This window comes from Micromesistius poutassou, assembly GCF_964030765.1.
Source record: "Micromesistius poutassou genome assembly, chromosome: 16".
Classification (NCBI taxonomy): Eukaryota; Metazoa; Chordata; class Actinopteri; order Gadiformes; family Gadidae; genus Micromesistius; species Micromesistius poutassou.
Window position 1 is genome coordinate 16,591,146 of NC_140286.1, and position 21,174 is coordinate 16,612,319.

Here is a 21,174-nt window from a genome sequence, read left to right on the forward strand (position 1 = left end):
GCACTCATGAGGGCTGCAACTTCATCTGCGCGTCACAATGGATAGCCGTGCGCAAAAAGCTCATCGAAACCCATTGGAAACCCTATTGTTTAGTCTCTAGATGTAACTTTCTTTAATTCATTCGGATTTGTGGCACTAATCGTTGATTTTCACTAGCGGGTTTGGCATTGTATATTAATTTAACCAATCAGATGTTCTCCTTAGTAATGAGCGTCCCATAAAATGTGTTGTTTCGCATAAAGTTGAAGCTATTGAAAAGTTGAATATCCCGGAAAGAAACAGAAGTTACCATCTCAGGGGTTTTCTACCACAAAAGACCAGCGTCTTAGCACCATATGTTTAATGGCTGCCGTCGTCCATCCATTATTAAAGGTAAAACGTGGCCCTTTAAAGTTGGAAAGGCTCCTTTATTTGAGTTAGATGGAGCACTTGCGCACAAAACCAGACGCGCGTCTCGCCATTGACTCGCTCCTTTCTCTTTCTTTCAGGAGTCTGCAGCGGCCACCGTCATTCCCGTTTCATTACAACATAAGCTTTTCATCACGCGGCATTGTCCTCGGTGAAAGTAATGCTGCGAATCAAAGAGATGACAATATTTTCTATCAGCTTGGAGACCCTGGACAAGAGCCCTCGAGCTTTGGCAAAAATCAGAGCCGGTAATTCATCTTGTCACTCCGCACCTGTGGTCCGTGCATTCAAAGTATACAAACCTGTCCCTATTAACATTAATTATTCACAAACAAAACAAAGGCTGAAATAGAGCAGGTTGAAGTCTGTTTATGGGTCCATTTTTTTATTCTCTGAAGATGTGCCCAAAGCGTTTTTACGCTGTCATTTGCAACAAGTACCCGTCCTTCTTTTTCAAATTAAATTTAAAATTTCAATCGCAACATCTGCGTAAGATCCAAAACATACGACACAAAACATACGTAAAATCGGTTTTGTTCAATCCTAGTAATGAGTAATTAACTTTGGAGACAATAGCGCAGAGTGTTGCGCGGTGGGACGGGGAGAGGTCTGTTCTGCTGTCTAGAGGCCAGGTGATGCCGGGGGAAACGGTGTCGGAAGAAGAAGAACTCACCGAGTCCTTATCCTTTCTCTCTTAAAAGCCGACATAAATTTAATTGGTATATCAAGGCTTAGCAATACGACCTTTTAGTTAATTGGCTTGGGATGCAAGGAGAGGGACAAAACAAATACAATGTTAAAGCTGGCAGGCTCACACTCCGAGCTGCAGCCCGGGTGTCACATCAATGAGAATGTGTTTTATTATTGCAAAACCTCATGCTTTACACTTCCCATATTGTCTGCCGGACAATAGCCGATGGAACATTAAAGATGTGGAAAACGGTGCCAACTCGTCTCGAAGACATAGCAAGGGCCTCTCTTTGCTTGCTTTTAGGCAGCTGCTGCCCAGGGACTCAGACCCAGAGAAATGAAAAGAGGCAAAGTTTGAAATACCAGGTGCATCCCCTGTGAACGGCCAGGGAGACTGATCATTTACAACGGGCCACGACGCCGTTATAAAGATGTAATTTACTTTGCAAGGCGCTTCCAAAGGCCATGGAAAATGAAGTGGGCCACGGGGGAGTGGGCTAGTCCCAGCCTTTTTGATATCTTTGCCCTTATGCTGTATTTTCTATTCCTTAATTGTTTTTCCCTTAGCATGTCTGTACTGGTGTTGTTGATTTATGATTTAAAAAAACAACTAAAAACGGATCCGAGTCAGCCGCAAATTATGCAATTTCTAACAGTTCATGCAGAAAAAAAAATATATAGGGAGATGTATAGCTATATATACATACATACATACATAGCTATATATATATATATATATATATATATATATATATATATATATATATAGAGAGAGAGAGAGAGAGAGAGAGAGAGAGAGAGAGAGAGAGAGAGAGAGATTATTGAAGTCGTCTTTTAGTACACCATTATCAAACAAATCACCGTTTGGCGCAGTTGCTCGCGTTTGTAGACTGCAGAGAACGTAGAAATAAAACCTGTCAGACAGTAAAGTGCTTTCTCTTTAAGAGCCGTGCCAAGAACGCGGCCGGGAGTGACAAGATACCCGGAGTATTTCAAGGCTCCAATGCGCCTGTCCATTCCGCTTGGTCGGTACCAAAGGGCGTTAAAGAAGGCATTTTAGTCTTTGTAGTATATGCGCCTACACAAAAAACGACTTCACAAAAAGGCACACCATAATTGAATGGCCTTCTACTGTTTTGCACAGATGCTATTTCCATCTTTGCTGAATGGAATAGCAAATATATCACATTATGTTGTCTTTATTTGACATAAGCGTCTTCATCTTTACCACTATCTTCATGATTCCATTTCCAAGATTCAAGATGACTTTATTTATCCCGTGGGAAATGTGTCTTCTTGCATCAAGGCGGCCACATGTAAATATATTCCACCCGATAAGTTGGCCAGTATCACGTTTTGCTGTTCCCAATCAGTAATGGGACGATACTATTATATACCACAGACTAAACCGCAAGCCTCCTGTTCAAATATATGGTCATCGTCCAGGGCATTGATACTTCACCTTTTCAAAAGTCCAGATTGGTTCTTAAGTGCAGAGATCCTTACGGTCCCCATGAGCAGTGCAGCCTGCAGTGTGAATGCGCTGATGGACGCTGCGCCATCGGAGCCTACAGTACACGAGGAGGGGCGGACAGGAACGGAATGGGAGGACGTGTTGCTCCCAGCAAGGGAAATGCTGCACCTGGCAGCAGCAGCCATGTCCAACAGAACCTTTCCGGAACCTTCCACTGCACATGAGCCCTCATCCTTTATATATTCATCTACCTTTTATTTTATAGGCCGATTTGTTATGGAATTATGGATACTATTTGCGCATTTCACAAACAATCGTTTTCCAAACGTGTAGAGCTAATGCTGAACCTACATAGGCCCATAACAAGCCTATTTAACCATTGATTAAGTGCCTCATCAATACTTTGATTCCGCTTAAACAGTCGGATAGGCCTACATGTTCAATTGTGCGAGCCAGCCATTCAATTATTATTGATTTATTATAGTATAAGGCAATAATTCAATAAATAAAAAGTTATCCATAAATACATCATAATTTAATTTACCTTGGATGACAATTCATTCATTTTTTCGCTCAATAGGCTAATTATTAATGTAAGGAAGGAAGCCTCTTTACATTTTCAAGAAAGAATGAGAACCGAGTCATCAAATACAGTATAAAAGATTTATTTTCAGAAGATGTATAAATATATAATTCACGGTTGAATGATAAAAATATATATATATATACTATACATGCCTACTGTATAAATTAACTTAATAAACTAATAAATTAAACATAAATTATCCCGAAAATTGTAATAAATTAAATACATTATTATTAACAATTTTGCATTTAAAAATGCTTCATTTCAAAAAGTAGACAATGCAATGCGGATACAATACGAGTCCAATGCGTATTTACAAACTCATTGAATCAATGAAGACCTGTACAGCAAGACGGCACCAGTCAGTCCCACGGGCGGTGAAACCAGCCGCACTTTTTTGTGCGTTGAACGCAAATTCAACAAAAATATGCATCTTCACATTTACACCAGGCACACAGTGGAACACAAATGTGTTTTATATTACCATAACGTAACTAACATTTCAACGCTACCATGCTAAAGGGAGGCTCGTTCTCCACATCGGTGAAGGAGGACTTGATGTGCAGCTTGCGGGGGTCCTCTGGGGTCCAGACCTTGGCCGTCCGGATGATGTTCTGGTCCCGCAGGTGCTTCTCGTCCGTCCAGGAGAGGGAGTGTCCGGCCAGCGGGGGCAGCCCGTAGTCCGGGTCGCTCGGGGAGGGAGACCCTGAAGAGAAGGAAACTGTTAACATTCGTTTGGATGCTGCGCGCGCGCGTGTGTGTGTGTGTGTGTGTGTGTGTGTGTGTGTGTGTGTGTGTGTGTGTGTGTGTGTGTGTGTGTGTGTGCTTGTGTTTGTGTGTGTGCGTGCGTGCGTGTGCGTGTTCCGGGTGTGTGGGGGGGGGGGGCTGTGGTCTTACTTGTGCCTCGGTGACAGATGATGACTTTCTTTGGCTGAACGTGCGCGTCGCTGTTGGGGTTTCTGATGGGCATGTCCGACTGCACCAGCTCGGCCAGGAAGTTGATGTAGCCGATGGCCAGCCGCAGCGTGTCCACCTTGGACAGCCGCTTCTCGTAGGGCAGCGTGGGGATGTGCGAGCGGAGCCCCTCGAACGCGTCGTTGATGGACTGCATGCGCCGGCGCTCCCGCACGTTGGCCGCCTGCCTCAGGTGCTGCATCTCCGCGTCCGACCTCATCCGCCGCCTCCTCTTGGACATCGGCCCGCCGTGACAGTACGGGGACAGGTCCGCCACGCTGTCCGTGCGGCCGTAGGACAGCGTGGAGGACGACGAGGAGAAGGAGAGGTTTCCCACGTCGTAGTCCCCGTCGTAAGGCGCCCCGCGGCTGTCCTCGTAATAGTCTTGGAAATGACTGTTGAGGAATTCGACGTCGTCGTCCAGCAGATCGTCGGCGTCCAGGTGTCCGTCTCTAGACGACTGGTCGGTGAAGAAGTCATCGTCGTCAAAATAAGGGGAGGAAGCGAAGGTGTCCAGCGTGGAGAAGGGGTCCAGGACGCCTTCCATCTCAGAGCTGCTCCTCCTGCGGTCTGCTGTCCACACGGTGTCTGCTGTCCCCGCTACGTCCTTGTTCCCCTGTGTGTGTGTGTGTGCTGTCCCCGCTACGTCCTTGTTCCCCTGTGTGTGTGCTGTCCCCGCTATGTCCTTGTTCCCCTGTGTGTTCACTAACCGGCACGCGAGGCGTCTTTATAGGAACAACTCAAGTCGCGTGCCTTTCAGCAGGCGCGCCGACCAATCACATGTCAGTGCGCTCACCTCGAGGTAATCCCCCCCGCTCCCGCTCCTAGTGGGGGGGCGCAGACTTCATTACCAGTCTGGGCCTGACGACTACAAGACACAAACAAGTGTTACACGTTCGGCCTCATGGAAGCCTTTAGCACATGGCAGGTGTTTAGAAGAAACTAGGACGCAATGTTACCCTCAATAGGAAATCATGTTTATTAATATTAATAGTAATATTATTATTTATAATAATAATTATTATTACAAATAGATGAGCAAGAAGAAGAGGAAAAACCAGAAGAAAAACAACATTATTAATAACTAGAAAATGCATTTCCTGCAGAAAAGTGCTGTATAGTGCAAAGTGAGGTCGAAAATATGTTTTAGTCCACATAGTTTAAGGCGTAAAGAAATGTTAAATGGCTTAAATCAAGTGAGGGGTTTAAACAAAAAAGCTAATGTGATCAAGATTGAATGCATTTAAGATCAAATATAGAATAGCTGAGCTTTTGACCTTATTCCTTCACATCTAGTTAATTGAAATAAGCTCAAAAAATGATAAGGCCTATAACGTTGGACTCATTTGGTCTCAGCTTTCATATGGATATGGTTTGTGTATGACGTGAGTAAGCTTGTTAGGCGTTGTTGTTGTTGTTGTTGTTGTTGTTAGCATGTAGCTTCTACCGGAAGTAAACCACATAAGTAGCAAGCGCCTAGCCTCTAGCCAGACAGACAAACACCCGATATATCATTTGTCTGATCGATTACCAGTGTAACAATAAATAACGTAAGCGTTTAAGCTTGACATTGTGTTTCTAGGTGAAACATTGACGTTGTTCTCCACCACGTCCGCAATAGTTAGCTTTTGTGATAGCCACCCTGGGCTAGAGCGTCATCCAGAACGTGCTCAGCTCGAGCCTCAATGAGACCAAATGGAAATATATGAACGGGGATGAAATTTAACTTCAAATGTGATTTTGAAACAAGTATAAATTATATCGACATCCTTTTCATAGAATTGAAGATACAAGTGTGTTGATTTGTTAAATGTTTGAACCAAGGTTAACGGTTAAAAACTGACCAAGTTATGAAGTCTGAAGTATAGTTGAAGTGTCAAGAGAATGGGCTCCCATTGACTTCCATTGTAAAAAAAAAAAAAAAAATTAAAAGTAGAATATCGTAAAAAGTTTCAAATATTTAAAATATTTGAATAGATTCCAAGCTAATTTGAACATTTTAAAATTGGAATTGAGTCTCTAGGTGAAACAATGTGGAAGGAGTAAGGTCCCAACGTTTGTAGAGCATAATAAAGAAAGAATAAAACTTATTGTCATGCATTGTTAAAGCAGTTCCTTTAAACGTGTCATTCGGTGTAGGCCTGACCCTGCTTTAGGCTACTGTGTATACAAAGAGGTGAGGTGCATTTCTCCGGTCATTTATTCAGCTCATAAGTGGTGCCCGCCCTACCACCAGGTCCGAGCGCACTTGTGACAGCCAGTACTCTTACAGGGGGAACTGGTCGACGGATAAAAGCACAGTGGTGGCCCAGGGCCCTACGTCTCCCTGACACCCTTACGCGACAAATTAACGCTCCCGGTACCTGAAATGCAAACGAGGCGACCAACTGGTCGAGGGTCTGTAAGTAAACATCTATTGACTCTGAATGACTATTCATTGAGTGAATGAAGGGGCTCACTTTGTATAGATAGCTGCAGCACGGGGCAGGCCGTGGGAAGGACACCACTTGCGCGCCTCACGCCTTTATGTGCAACACGTCGTGTTATAAATGAGGGCTTCTGCTACTGCCACCGCTGTTCCGCTGACACGGCCCAGCGGGCCTGCCCTCCCACAGGATCTGTGCTGTAAGCGAAACGCTCTTCATTAACAGTAGTATGTAGAGTTAATGCTGTTCCACTGTACGAGCCCTATACACGTTCATTGCATCGTTGTTTTTTTTTTTTTTTAGGGGGAATAGAAATATGGAGTTAACAGGGGAATTATTTTTTTTAATAGAGAATGCATCCATGTCATATCAGTGGAAAGGTTAGATATAAGCTATTTATTTTCCACAATTCAATTTAGCATATGAAACCTTGTATCTATCTATGTTTCGTGAAACTGCGGTTTGCAAAAAACCGCCTCCGTGTCGTGTGTTTCCAACTGCTACCTGGGCGCTCTGAGCGGCTGAATGGCTCCTCATTCACTCCTCATTCACTCACCCCGCGATAAAGACCGGCCCGTGACCACTTTATGTTAAATTCAAAATGCAGACGTGAGACATTGTTGCCTGTTGCCCTCCAGGCCAACAAGCTGCAGAGCGAGGGGCTGCTTGGGAATGGAGACACTCGGTCCCCGTGACGCGCGCAGCGCAGCGCCCTCTGAATGGACGGATCGGTCACGGAGCGTTGGAGGAGATAAAATTGCAATAGACTCGGGCAATATAGTCGAACTTGTTGATGAATAAATTGGCTAATGTTGTTTAAGGATCGCTGTGGAAATCCAACAATATTCTACAATTAGGAAACTGAAGGCAGAAAGAAAGTGAATGCAGAGTCTGAGTGTTGCATTGGAGTTAATCCCCGCACAGTAATCCCCGTGATCTGTGATTACTGGGGATTAGCGGACAGGATAACTAAAAGACAAATTAAACGGATTTACTGTAGGCCTATATCCTTGTTAACTACTTAAAACGCCCATAAATCCGACGATTCGCTCTGCGGCGATTTAACATTTGGCAACATTAGTCTTCACCTTCTCCATGGAGGAGATAGCCGGTACTATCATATGTATATATTTATATATGTTATTATGGAGACCGACAACCGTTTGATTTCAGACGCCTTCATTGAAGTGAACAAGTTTACGTATAGGAAAATGATTTGAATACAAATAGGCTACCCGAAAACCTTTCAAAAACATTCAACCTTTAAATGGCAATAAGCCTGTCTGAAAAATCGACTGATTCATGTTTAAATGATGCTGTAAGCAAGGATGCAATGCGATGAATGAACAAATAAAACGGGTTTGCTTGCCTTTCGCCTCCTGAGAGCTGAGCTCCCAGTATGGGTGAGTATGACGTCACTGCACCCAGCAGGGGGCCTGGGAATCAGAGCACATGTCCGCTGGACTGCAGGGCCCGCTCCCACACAGCCATCAACCCGCTCTGCGTCATATTATATCATAGATATCATCACATAGAAGCACACAGCATGACACAGCGCCTGCGTCTTTGCACATTGCGTTTGTCCAAAAGGACCGGACAGCTGATGTCGCGAGGAGCGCGTGATGGCGCTGTGTGTTCCTTTGGGGCCAGCAGCCCGCTGACTCTACACGTCCGGTTCATCAACTCAAACCACACTAATTAGATCTGTTAAAAGGTGAGGCTTTTAATCCACCATGGTCGGTGCCCCTTAAACACAATGTCCTTTTATTATTATTAAAACCCAAATTAGCAGAAATTGTCGCCCTAATCCTCAAAAGACATTGGGAGGAGAGAAACGCAAAGGACTAATCTGGATCGTTGTATGTAAACTCTCAGGTTAAATGAAGAGCTGCATGCGCCTCGGGCTGTGTGGCTTCAGGGGGGATTGGAGAGATTAGGATGTGGCGTCCTGCGGGGAAACCACGCAGTCTACCCTATAATCCACACGGTCAACTCAAACGCAGACACACACATTTGTAACTTCTGCGTTTAGTAATCCGAATTGTGATATGAGATTAGCCCGAGGCTACTTAGAAATCCAAAGTTTGTGACATGTGATGTAACATTTTATAATGGGCCACTATTAGCCTATTAGGCGATTGTTTAGTAGGCTTAGCAGACAAACAACCTTCAACCGCTAAATATATATATATTATATATATATATATATACATATAATAAAATGGTCAAAAATAAAACCTGTGATGAACAGGCACATTTGCCTTCAATAATTCGACGCCATCTCATGGACAAAAGTAAGATTACAGTCAATTCTATTGATTACATTCAATATATCTACGACCCAAGTCTTGAAACAAGAAAGAACAATAAATGTGTGAGGCATACAATGTTGTGAAGGAGCTATAAATACATTAAGATACGAAAAGGGGTCCTACAAAGACATCAAGGGAAACGGGTCCTCTGCAATCTGACCACACATTAAAAACAGACAACCGGCCTACACGTTATAAAACAGACCGTGTATAAAGAGACACCAGGCCTACACGTTATAAAACAGACCGTGTATAAAGAGACACCAGGCCTACACGTTATAAAACAGACCGTGTATAAAGAGACACCAGGCCTACACGTTATAAAACAGACCGTGTATAAAGAGACACCAGGCCTACACGTTATAAAACAGACCGTGTATAAAGAGACACCAGGCCTACACTTTATAAAACAGACCGTGTATAAAGAGACACCAGGCCTACACTTTATAAAACAGACAGTAGCCTACAGTACAAACAGACACCAGGCCTACACTTTATAAAACAGACAGTAGCCTACAGTACAAACAGACACCATGGCCTACACGTTATAAAACAGACAGTAGGCCTACAGTACACCAGACAACAGGCCTACACTTTATAAAACAGACAGTACAGTAGGCTACAAACAGACGCCAGGCCTACACTTTCAAACAGTCAGTATTCAGTATAGAACAGAAAGAGAACAACTAAAATTCATCAAATGCAATGCTGCTGCAGCAGCAGCAGCAGCAGCAGCAACAGCAGCAGCAGCAGCAGCAGCAGCAGCAGCAGCAGCGTCTATTGCTATCACTGTTGTAATGAATTGTTGTTCATTACTTAATAAGTGAAGGTGAATACTTGTTTTTTGTATTAGCTGGGATGCAGGGCCTGTAGTGTTTGACATGCAGCCTAGTGCGCCGCAGGCTGAACGGGCCGTCCTCTCTGACCCGTCCTCATGTTTAAACGGGTGATGACGACGACCAGGGGCAGAACAGCTGGACTGGACTGAGTTCTGGTTGAGTTCTTATCGCGTCTAAGCTCCGCTGGCACAACTTCTCGATGAATGGATTATTATGTAAGGGTTAATGTACAGAACGCCGAAAATAAAAGCCCCTTCAGGGCGAAGCGGTGTCCGGTTCACCCTGTCGGGGCTTATTTCCCGATAATGACCGGCGACGTTCTTTACATTATCCCGCTTATTGCACGGCTACTTGCCAAAACGAAATAAAATAAAAATAACTTCACACGGTGTGTCTTTTTACAACTTATTTGTTACCAGCATTCGTAGCGTTGATCAGCAGAGAAATAGTCCGCCAAAGACGTTGACGTCGCTTAGCAACCGAATCCGCTGGGTTGATACGTTACCGGACTACTTGCGGAGTGATACGAAAGACGTGAATCACTCCACTTTCCTTGACAGCGGTCATTATGTGCTTAGCAACGGTCGGGAAGGCCCATGCAAGTGAACGGAGCGTTCCACAGCATTGGGAAGAGCCGTGTAATAAATTCATGATGTTGAATTTATGAATAACATCCTATGTGAATAACATGTGGATATCATGTTTCCCTGTTTACAGGGCAAGGGAAGGGACCGGTTCCCGGTGCTTCCACACACAGGGGCCACAGGTTCTCAGCGAGGGCCTCACAACCGGAGCCTGGCCTCTCAGCTGCTTTCTCCTTCAGAGACGGGACCTGACCACCCGGACCTAACCACCTGCCCGCCCGGTGGGCCTCTGTCTGCAGCCCGGTGGTAGTAAGGGGCTCAGCCCGGCGGTAGTAAGGGGCTCAGCCCGGCGGTAGTAAGGGACTCAGCCCGGTGGTATTAAGGGGCTCAGCCCGGTGGCAGTAAGGGGCTCAGCCCGGTGGTAGTAAGGGACTCAGCCCGGCGGTAGTAAGGGGCTCAGCCCGGTGGTATTAAGGGGCTCAGCCCGGTGGCAGTAAGGGGCTCAGCCCGGTGGTAGTAAGGGACTCAGCCCGGTGGCAGTAAGGGGCTCCGTGTTGTAGGATCCAAAGTGCGTGTTGATTCACAGAGATCAGTGCGGCTACAGGACAGTCGAGGTCCGTAACATCAGCCACTTAACCCATCAAGAAAAGGAAACTATTTGGTGACCAACGAAATGGGTTATGACGCGAATAGGTTGCACCCGTGAAGAAGACTAGGCCTACATATTGAGGACGAGGCGAGGACATCATATGTCCTCTTGTGGATTTAATTATCATGGAGTTTGACATTTTAATCCAGGTGTAAAATAGTGTAGCGATGGCTGTTGGCGGATGAGGGGGGTTATTTTGAAGGGGATTATTATTTTACTTTGAATAAGTAAAATAAGTGAAAACACTGTTATGTTCTCCCGGATGTTCTGGAGAACATGACGGTGTGAATAAGGTTGTTCTCCAAAGCCCTAACCCTAACGCACGGATCAGTCGCGTTTAATGTAAAAGGACCTTTACGCATGTTTGCTATCCATATAATAGATATTGTCAAACGACAAAAACGGAATTATATCAACAGATGATTAATTATAATATCGCAATTATTTTTTTAATTCATAAGTGATTACTGAGTTAAGATAAAAAGAGAAATGCAACTCTGGACTCTCAAGAGCTTTTTGAAAACAGCCTCGCTGCTGCCCTCCCATGGAGGCTAAAGGAACTGCATCTTTTTTTTTATTACAACCTGTCTGACTGACCTGTTACCGCCCCCTGGCTGTCTGGATCCAGCCTGTTACCCAGCCTTTTACCCAGCCTGTTAACCAGCCTATTACCCAGCCCTTGCCTCTTCTTAATCTCCTCCCCTGTCTTGTAGGCCATTGTGTATTCCTTGTTGCCCTCAGTGAACCACTTCATTATGGTCACTCTGTGTCTGGTGACCCCAGGGTAAACGTCATTAGCATTGTTCATCAGACTCTAGTGTTTCATTTGACTAATGCACAAGTGGAGACCAGAATGCCAGGTCAGGTTTGATGACTTGGACCTCCAGATCCCTCCCCTTGTCCCGTTGCTGGAGTGTCCGAGAGGTCAGAAGCCGGATCAGGTCAGAGGCGTTGCTCAACGGCCGGGTCTGGTGGTTTGGGTTCCCTTACTTCATACATAGATGTCTATCATCTCTTCAAAGTGTATTTCCTTCTGTTGGTGGAGCCAGGCTTGTTGGGTTCAAGGGAGAAAGGAGACCCACAGCCTTTACCTATTCTTCATACCGCACAATTCAAAGTGGGTTCAATTCAAATAAATGTAATGAGAAGGGTGCTCTGAAGTTTAATAAGCTACCAAAGCACTTTGGTAAGTACTCTAGCAAGCGTTGTTCAGAAAGAAGTGAACAGGAATTTAACTCATTTCCTCTGCATGGAGTCAAATTTGAATCATATTAATTTAAAATGTAATAAATTGTCTGATGGATGAATGGTATTCCATTGGGTCTAAGAGTCAAAATTAATGATTTCTATCCATTTTTGTTGAGAGTAGGCCTATCTGTATGTATGTGTCTATACATGTCTCTAGTTCAACCTCCCATGCCTCAGAGACGTGGAATGCGGCTGGCACAAAGGAAAACACATGTAGCATATTCAGTGGCTGCTTCTGCTGAATACACTTCAGTTTTTACTGAGACGTTTTCAGGGAATTTGTTTATGCCCGTTTTATTGATAGTGATATTTCAGACTAAGACTTATGGCTCATTGTCCCCTTTATTTTCATTGTTTTTACCATGGGTAACACGATTCTAAGTAACATTATCACCCTATCTACACGTATTAACATATTCATGCACAAAGGACTCGTCTTTAAAAGCAACGGAACAATATTTTTGTATACACATCATTGAATCTGCTTAGCTCACCAATCCCTATTGCTGATGTCTTTTGATTTGTTTCATATTTAAACCAATGGCATCCACTTTTCCACAATATCCTGTAAAAAAGACACCATTATAGATACACAAACAATACTCAAACAAAAAAGATTCAAACCAAAACTATATGTAACAAGTGTCATTTCGAGGAAGCAGACCAGGCCATATAAAGTAAACCATAATTAATATAAAAACAATTGATGGCATACTAGTTAATGAGTCAGTGTAGTGGTACAAAGCTGACAGACCAGCCAACCATTAACACACTGTAGGGAAAACACATCCATATCATTCACTCCCTTTTGCTAATAGATATAAGATCCTGTCAGTCCCATAGAATCAGTACCATCTCATGGTCAATTACTATTGCTCGTGTGCAACCTAGTATTTAGCCAAATTACTGAGATAAAGAAACGCCAATAAATTACATTTACAAAACTGAACTTTTGTTTATTGTAACTGAACATTCAAAATGATCTATGACTTTCAATAATATATGGTGAGGGTAACAATGGGTAATGTTAAGAAAGCGTAATGTAAGGAAACTGTTTTTTTAAGGACATTATGGGGAGGAGAAGACTGTGGGAAGAGATTAAGACTTAAATATAGAGAAGAATCAATTGTAAAAACATCTACCTCTATTTTTTCTTCACTATATTAATAGTGTCCATATGGCTCTAAAACAATAGTTATTTAGTGTACAGGTGCTTAAGTGTGTGGACCAGTGTAACATGCTGGTCCAATATTTGAGGATGTGTTTTCCTATCGGTCTGTGTAGTCTATAGTCATAGTGTGTATGTTATTTATGCAATGTAATCCATAGATTTGTTTGTGTAAAGGCTGAAACATGTGTATGCAGTATGCAAAGTTTGCATATGCAGAGGCATGTTCCAGAAAAGTGTGGCCTCAATTCCACTTGTTGTTATCTGTTGTTGTGATCTGATAATACATAATAGCCTTAACTGTTAGAAAAACGTTCCAGGTTTCAAAAACAATTCAATTAGGATTTAAGTGTAAGCGTCTGGACGTGAGGTCTGTGTTCTGAACTAGCGTGGCCGACCACTGGCCACTGTGCGTGTCGGTGGAACTGAGGCCCGTGTGCGAGTGTGTGACAGCAGCGAGAGCCGTCCTCTCCTCATAGTCTGGTCTGTGCCTCGGGGATGTAGATCTCGATGCTGTCGGCGCTCTCAGTCGCTGAGTTCTGCCTCACGGAGGCCGCCCGCTTGACGGCCATAAGGCGCTTCCGTGCCTCCTGCTTCTGCTTCTCCGAACTCTCCAGGGACCGGTCTCTGGCCAGGGGAGGGTGGTGGTGCTGCGGCCCCTTTGGGGGCTTCTTCTGGACGGGCGGCGGGCGCCATATCTCCTGGTCCGGGAGTGGAAGGGAGTGAGAGTGAACACATTTCAGGACAAGTGAAGTACACGGGTTCCTTTGTGTGAGGTGGTCTTTTGCAGGTGTTTTGTTGTTAGCAGCAGCTGATGTGGTGGAATGCGTCGACCGCTATGTGGGCTCATGTCATGTGTATTGGGGCACAGATTGCCGAACGCAGAAGTCAACTTGGTGAGTGAGATAGAGAACGTGTGCATGGCCAGAGACTAGTACTCTACCTACCCCCATCCCACTCAAACTAAATTTCTGTGGCAACATTTCAGTCTGTAATATTTTTTATCATTACACTGCTCTTCTTAATGCTGTAGAATGCCCTGTTCACTTGCTGGGCCTTCCCAACGTTCGGCGGTCAATTATTTTTGGATAATTGACCGTTGCTAGGCATAATTGACTGCTGTCAAGGAAAGTGAATTTTTTGCCTCTGATTCACGTCTTTCGTATCACTCCGCAAGCAGTCCGGTAACTTATCAACCCCAGCGTATTCGGTTGCTAAGCGACGTCTTTGGCAAACTACTTCTCTGCTGATTAACACTATGAATGGTAACAAATAAATTGTAAAAAGACACACTGTGTGAAGTTATTTTTTATAAGTGTAATAAGCGGGATAATGTATAGAACGCCAGTCATTATCGAAAATAAGCCCTGACAGGTTCGCCCTGTCGGGGCTTATTTTCCTGGACTTGCCATCCTTGACATTATTTGGCCCTTGGGGAAAACTAACAGGGGAAGTCTGCAGTAGCAGATATCATTTATTTATTTTTGGATGATTGTTTTGGTTTAAACTCCCAAAGCTAGGCAACTTCAAACTGTTTTGGCTTCTTCACTCAATGTGTGACAATGCAAACCATTTACCGTACATGAGAGAATACGCTCGCAGAGAAAAATTAACACTGGCTGTAAAAAGAAAATAGAAACCTTGAGTGAACGACGGATCGGATTTATAAAAAATATATATACATTTCATTATGTCCTGAAAATAATTATCATCGTTATTTATTATTTAAAAATTATGTTGGGTGCCCTAAATTCCATTGGTTCAAAACGATTCAACGCATCCCCTATTCCAGACCCATCCATTATTAGATACTATTAAATACTGAGAAATACTGTTGAAGTTTATAAATGCATCAAACAAGGTCAGCTGGCCGTCCAGACGCTGCTCATACCTTCCTCTCGGGCGGGTCCAAAGGCCTCCAGTTGTTGGCCCTGATCTGGAGCAGCTCATCAAACTTAAGGCTGATGTTCTCGATGGAGAGCTGCAGCATGTCCCAGAAGCCGGCCAGGTCGGAGGACGTTGGCTTTGGGTGAGCATTGGGGTTCTGACGGGGAAGAGAGAGAGAAAACCACAGAGATGAATGGGGTTGTGAAAAAAGTTATTTGCAAGGATACAAGTTATGAGGATACAGTATGTTAACAAAGGAAGACAAAAATATATTGAAAAGATTTAAAAAAAGAAAGAAAGAGAAATGATAGGGGAAGATGCGATGGATGCAGGAATGACAATCAAAAAGAGTTCAATGGAAGGCAGTCAACAGACAATGACAAAAGACATTGCAGGGTCACACACAATCCCAGATCATTCAAACCTACGTGCAATTTAGGTCAAGGGTCATTGTCATGTTTGCTCCACACAGTGAGAATCCAAGCATGGGCCTCTGAGAACTATTAAGTCCAGGACATCATACCCTGGGCCCGTCCACAGGGGGGCGCTGTGTCCAGGATATCATACCCTGGGCCAGTCCACAGGGGGGGGGGCGCTGTGTCCAGGACACCATACCCTGGGCCGGTCCACAGGGGGGCGCTGTGTCCAGGGCACCACACCCTGGGCCCGTCCACAGGGGGGGGGGGGCGCTGTGTCCAGGGCACCACACCCTGGGCCGGTCCACAGGGGGGGGGGCGCTGTGTCCAGGACACCATACCCTGGGCCCGTCCACAGGGGGGGGGGGCGCTGTGTCCAGGGCACCATACCCTGGGCCGGTCTTCCAGGCCTGGTGGTACGCACCGGAAAAAAGCCCTGAACGGCAGAGGCGCGTGGGACGGCATACCGGCAGAGAGGCCATCTTGGCACATCTCGTGAGCGACAGTGTTTTTATTCCTCTTGGGACTTGACGGGTTGAGTACGTACTCACGCGAGTTAGAGCTGTGGTAATTGTTTTTTTAAATGCAATGCATGTAACGATTAACCCTCTGTGTTGTCGTGGTGAATTATAATGTAGACACTGCAGTAGTGGTGGGTAGGTAACGTCAGGCTCCTCTTAGACGGTATTTCTCACTACTAACGGGAGAATACCATGTTTGTGCTTATACAAGGGGGATGTATATATATATATATATATTCGCATGTGAACGTGTGTGGCCTTCCATGCATTATATAATACATACAGAATAGATTTGCACAATATAATAGCTGTATAGCTGTGTTCCTCCGGTATAGTTAAGAAGATATAGAAGATATGAGAATTAGAAATGTTTATTACCAGTAATAGGAACACTGCAAAGTAAACAGAGGTGAATATAGTTTAGTTATTCACTGTAATTGTGTGGAACGGAATGTCGCCAAGCGTTACACCGGCCTGCACCGGGCTCCGGAGAGGTCCGCCCCCGCCTCACTGGAACGAGGCGGAGGGCGGAAAGCCTTCAGCACAATGTCGGCCTCAGCAGAATTGGGTCCAAGACGTGCGAAAAAGCTGTCCCTGTTCAGTAGCAAACAGCTCGGGCTGACAGAGCAGCCAGCTCACCGCTCCGTCGGCACAAACCAGACCCAGTGAAGTAAAAGTATCTAATAAAGTAGTCTGAAGGGATGGAGCGTCCAACACCGTGGGAAGACTCCCAGCGTGGTGTAAGCACAGGAAACCAGGCAAACACTAGCTAGCCCCACGCAAGAATCTCTTGACCAGTTGGCGACTACACACCAGTTACCCCCACAGCGAGAACACGCGAGGTCCGCAGGGCTCTGATAGGGCCGGAGCCGGAGCTGGAGCGGCGCGCGGCGGAGGGCCGGGGGCTGACACGCCGTCTGTTCTGATCACAGCGCGGCGGTGCCAAGTGGGAGAAATGTAAAACAATTCATCACCACGGAAAGTTCCAACACATTCATGTGTGAAGTAGTGGTGTTGTGGCCAAGCGCCCCCCCCCCCCCCCCACATCTCACACTCTCTCGGAGCAACATTCTGGTGGGGAGCATTTTGAATTCACGCGCTAAAATGGATTTGTTGAACGCGCAAAGATCCAGAATTGGCTCGTCTCCAAGAGACGGCCCCGCTGCAGAGCCGTCCTGCAACCCCGTCCCCACCAACCCCAGAAAGGGAGGGGGGCAGTGTTGGGATGGAACGGGAGGTCGTCTCTCGCAGACGCGCACACAGCGCTGGGAGAGAGGGCAGGCAGACAGCCGAGGAACGCCGTCTAGGAGTCACCGTAGTCCCGCCCCTACCGCCGGCACACCCTGTGTGAGGGACTTCTGCAACCCGAGGGACAACTGCAGGACGGGCAGCTCCGCCTTCTCCTGACAGCCAATAGACTGCAGGGAGGAAGGTGGGGAAGAGTGGGGGTCTAGGAGAGTCCCTAGCCCACAGGGCCGTGGAGCCACACGGAGGCGGACGGAGACCGGGCTGCGACAGACCTGCAGCCCTACAGCCCTACAGCCCCAACTGTCGCGCCGCCCCGCCACTTTTGGTGTGAAAGCAGCTTCAAGACGGTGAAAGACCTTCACTGGCGGTGAAGGTTTTGCCCGTGGACGGCCCCAGCGTGCTCCCAGGCAGCATGGTGGAAGCGCCACTGGGCAGGAGGGAGGCCGTGAAGGTTCCTCCGCGGGCTCTGTCACGCCACTGTGCAGCAGCTACAGGTCTGCACGGAGTGGCAGTGTCCTTCCAGGTCCAGCTACCAGGTCTCTACCAGGTCCAGCAGCGAGCCTTCAGAGCGAGGAGGGTGGGGCTAGCTGAACTCACAGCCGGCGCTCTGCGGAGGGCCTACCTCCTGCTAATGCGATCTGACAATCCGCACCTAACCACACCAATGTCACACGTGTTTCTTGGTCCTCAACGGCTGACCCGCCACCGTACAGAGCCCAGCATAGGAGGTCAGTGGCCGTGCCCAGCACCTCCTGTCATCACTGCTCACACTCCTGCACAACGTGGACTCCTCAAAGGCTGTTGGCAGATAGCATTTTGGAATGCTCCAAAACTTCATCACAATATCCTATGTATTTAGAGAATTAAATGATTATGGATTGGATTTTTTTATCAAAGTGTAAAATTGTAGTGTGACAGTTTGCGGGTGGGGGGATTAAGATAAATGGGTGTGAGTTCTATAATACTTGTTTTGGAGACGTTAGTTTCCCTGTACGTTCGATAACTGGGCTATCACTCTTTCGGAGGAAGTTGGTATCCGAAACGAATACAACAATGTCTCGATACAACTGCAGACGTCATGTTATCAAAAGCAAACTATTGTCACGTCCCGCATTGCAAGTAAACGATGGCCTGTAGCACAGACTGAAATTAAATTATCAACATATTTAAAAGAAAGCAATAATTATATGAATATAGTTAACCAATGTGGATGCAATAACAATACTGTGTGATGTAGCCTACTGCAGATCAAAGTGAAGTGTGAAGTGAAAGTGTGAAGTGAAATGGCTGAAATAAACTTCTGTGACTCTTCCACCAATCAGAAATGTTCAGCACTGCAAGCCTCAACAGCTTTTATGACGTGAATGTGCAGCATGTTCCAATAAGAACAGCGGCAGTGAAAAAGGCTGATGGATTCAACCCTCACCTCATATTGTCAGGACTTAAGTTATGTAAGCCCCAGGGACATTTTTTGGGGCAAAATAATGTCCTCGGAACGTAATTTAGACCCTGGTTCCTGCAATGTAAACACACTTTGTTCCTGCAAAGGTTCCTAGTTCTGGGGTAAAGTTCCTGCGGTGGAAACGTAGCTTAAGATATTTTTATTCTACCTTTTTCCTAATTATCTATCATCGCAAACATCATGCACTAAAATTGCAATTTAAATCTATGTTGTTCTAGAACTTCTTTCTTCATTTTCTTTTGTTCTTTTTAACAAAATATGTCCACAACTTCTTTCACAAGAGTTTCTTCCACATCTAAGATCAAATAGCTATCAAATGCAATATAGGTCCAAATAACACAGAAATGACCCATATACAGCACACTATTCCGCTGTGTCAGTTTCTAAATAACATGCCATCTAGACTGTGATACTTTTTTATCATTCCATATAGGCTATCCGTTTAATATCTCTCATAGACATTCAATATTTTAATGCTGTTAACAAAGCTACATTGATTTAAATCATATCAAGGTCGATTTTTGATGGGTGTGGCCTGCGAATAAATTAGTTTAACCAATCACAATTGGGTCACAATGTCACAATACAATGGCGGATAACAGCAAGGGTAATTATTATTTGCGTTTCTCAACACAGTCCTTTTATTGAATCCACAGTGGTAAAGGAAATCCATAGACCTATTATCATCTCTACATTTGTTTCTGTATTACTAGAGAAGTGATACACTATTTAACACTTGGAGTTATTAGTGAACTACGTTTCAACCTAAATACATAGAAGATTGTGAGTCAAATTAAGATAAGCATTTCTTTACTAGGTGAGTATGAGGTCGTTTTCATCTGCACATATCTTTTCACGGAAAATGCTGCTGAAATTGCTTAAAAACGTTGAAGCATTGTTCCACAGTTTTTCTCACTTTTTTGAGTTGTCTAGTGTATGGTGTTTGATCTGAACTGCTTGTCTGTTGCCTTGGTCATCCACACCTGGATGAAGTGGAGGCTACAGAGGGTTAAGCAGGTGTCCTTGTGCTTTTCTTTAGATCTTCCTTTAGAGCACATCCACGTTCTGTGACTAGTGTTATAAACAAATATAAATAAATATAACTTATAACTAAATCGCTGCTACAGGTCCGAAAAACTAAGACAGCTAAAGAGATCAAGTAAAGAGAAACTCACCAGATTCTCCTCGCATAGCTTCCTGAACTGCTGAAACTTCTGTGTCATTAGCAGCTTGGCACTTCCTACTGCGCTTCTTACTTTACCCAGCACTGCAAAAAAAGTGGGGTGGAACCACAAAAACACAATATAGGACATTACACATAGCATTCTTATTTTCAACATATTTTTCAGCAAATTATACTACTCGGCATTAGAAGTATGACTGTATTATGTTCAGTCATTTTCTAAATACAAATAACTAATATTATCGAATGCCATATTTTGACAAACCTGATTATGCCCATTATTTGCATGCAATGTTAGAATGATGGAACATAATGGGATTTGGGTATTTTAGTCAAAATAATGAAATACAAGAACTCTGCCATGGAAGTCTAAACACACGTAGACAGGTTGACAGATGGATTATGACATACGCCACTAAAAAAGACATACTGTCATTTGTCAGGTAATTTGCCTGTTGGTCCAGTTCCATCTGTCGACACCAGCCCTCCATGCGGTCGGTTTCTGCCTGGAGAAGCTTCAGGAACCAGTGCCCATCCCTCTGACAAACTGATCGCTGGACAACCTAGTATCGTACACCATGAAACCAGCCAAAAGGTCTTCACTTTCCAATTCATACATTGATTTTGAGTTTCTAGCCTTGCACAAATCAGCTATATATATAGAGAGAGATATTTATGAGATCCCATGATTCCAAAAGTGGGGCGACGTTGATCAGATAAGTCGGAACAACAGAGATACTTCATCCTTGCTTAAATGCTAAATGCAATCTAGCAAAAAAAATTAATAGAAGAAGCATTGTCACTTCTGGAATTCTCCCCATGGTCTTTAAGATAGAATGACAGCACCAAAATAAGAACCGAAATGAACAGAGATATCACTGGGTAAATTAACTCCAGAAAACCAGAGCGCTGGTTTCTACAGTCTGAGTTGAGGTAGTGGTAACTCGTACATTTTGGAGACAACCACTTTCTATTTGGCAGGTAAGAGAGTTGATGCTGTCCGATAGCTTTTCCTCCTACGAGCCAGTACTTCTGAAGTATCTCCCCATATACCTGTTCAGGGCCAGGATAAAACTGATTTTGGTCATAAGACTGGATAAGGATGTTTGCCATCCAGCC

The 21,174-nt window shown here is 44.8% G+C and overlaps 2 protein-coding genes across 2 annotated transcripts; both read right to left on the reverse strand.

The window, feature by feature from the left end:
- Nucleotides 1-3,652: 3,652 nt before the first annotated feature.
- Nucleotides 3,653-4,659, reverse strand: ptf1a (pancreas associated transcription factor 1a; the record flags this gene model as incomplete). Its single annotated transcript, XM_084481351.1, has 2 exons — nt 3,653-3,864; nt 4,056-4,659. The coding sequence occupies 2 exons, from the start codon at nt 4,657-4,659 to the stop codon at nt 3,653-3,655; spliced, it is 816 nt and encodes a 271-aa protein (XP_084337477.1).
- A 9,152-nt stretch (nt 4,660-13,811) lies between these two features.
- On the reverse strand, nt 13,812-20,575 carry LOC311360709 (disks large-associated protein 1-like; the record flags this gene model as incomplete). The annotated part of the gene is made up of 4 exons (XM_084480816.1): nt 20,486-20,575; nt 20,048-20,139; nt 15,230-15,382; nt 13,812-14,039 (listed from the first exon to the last, which is right to left on the reverse strand). Exons 1-4 carry the CDS (start codon nt 20,544-20,546, stop codon nt 13,812-13,814), a joined length of 534 nt encoding a protein of 177 aa, XP_084336942.1. The 5' UTR covers nt 20,547-20,575.
- Between the last annotated feature and the right edge of the window lie 599 nt (nt 20,576-21,174).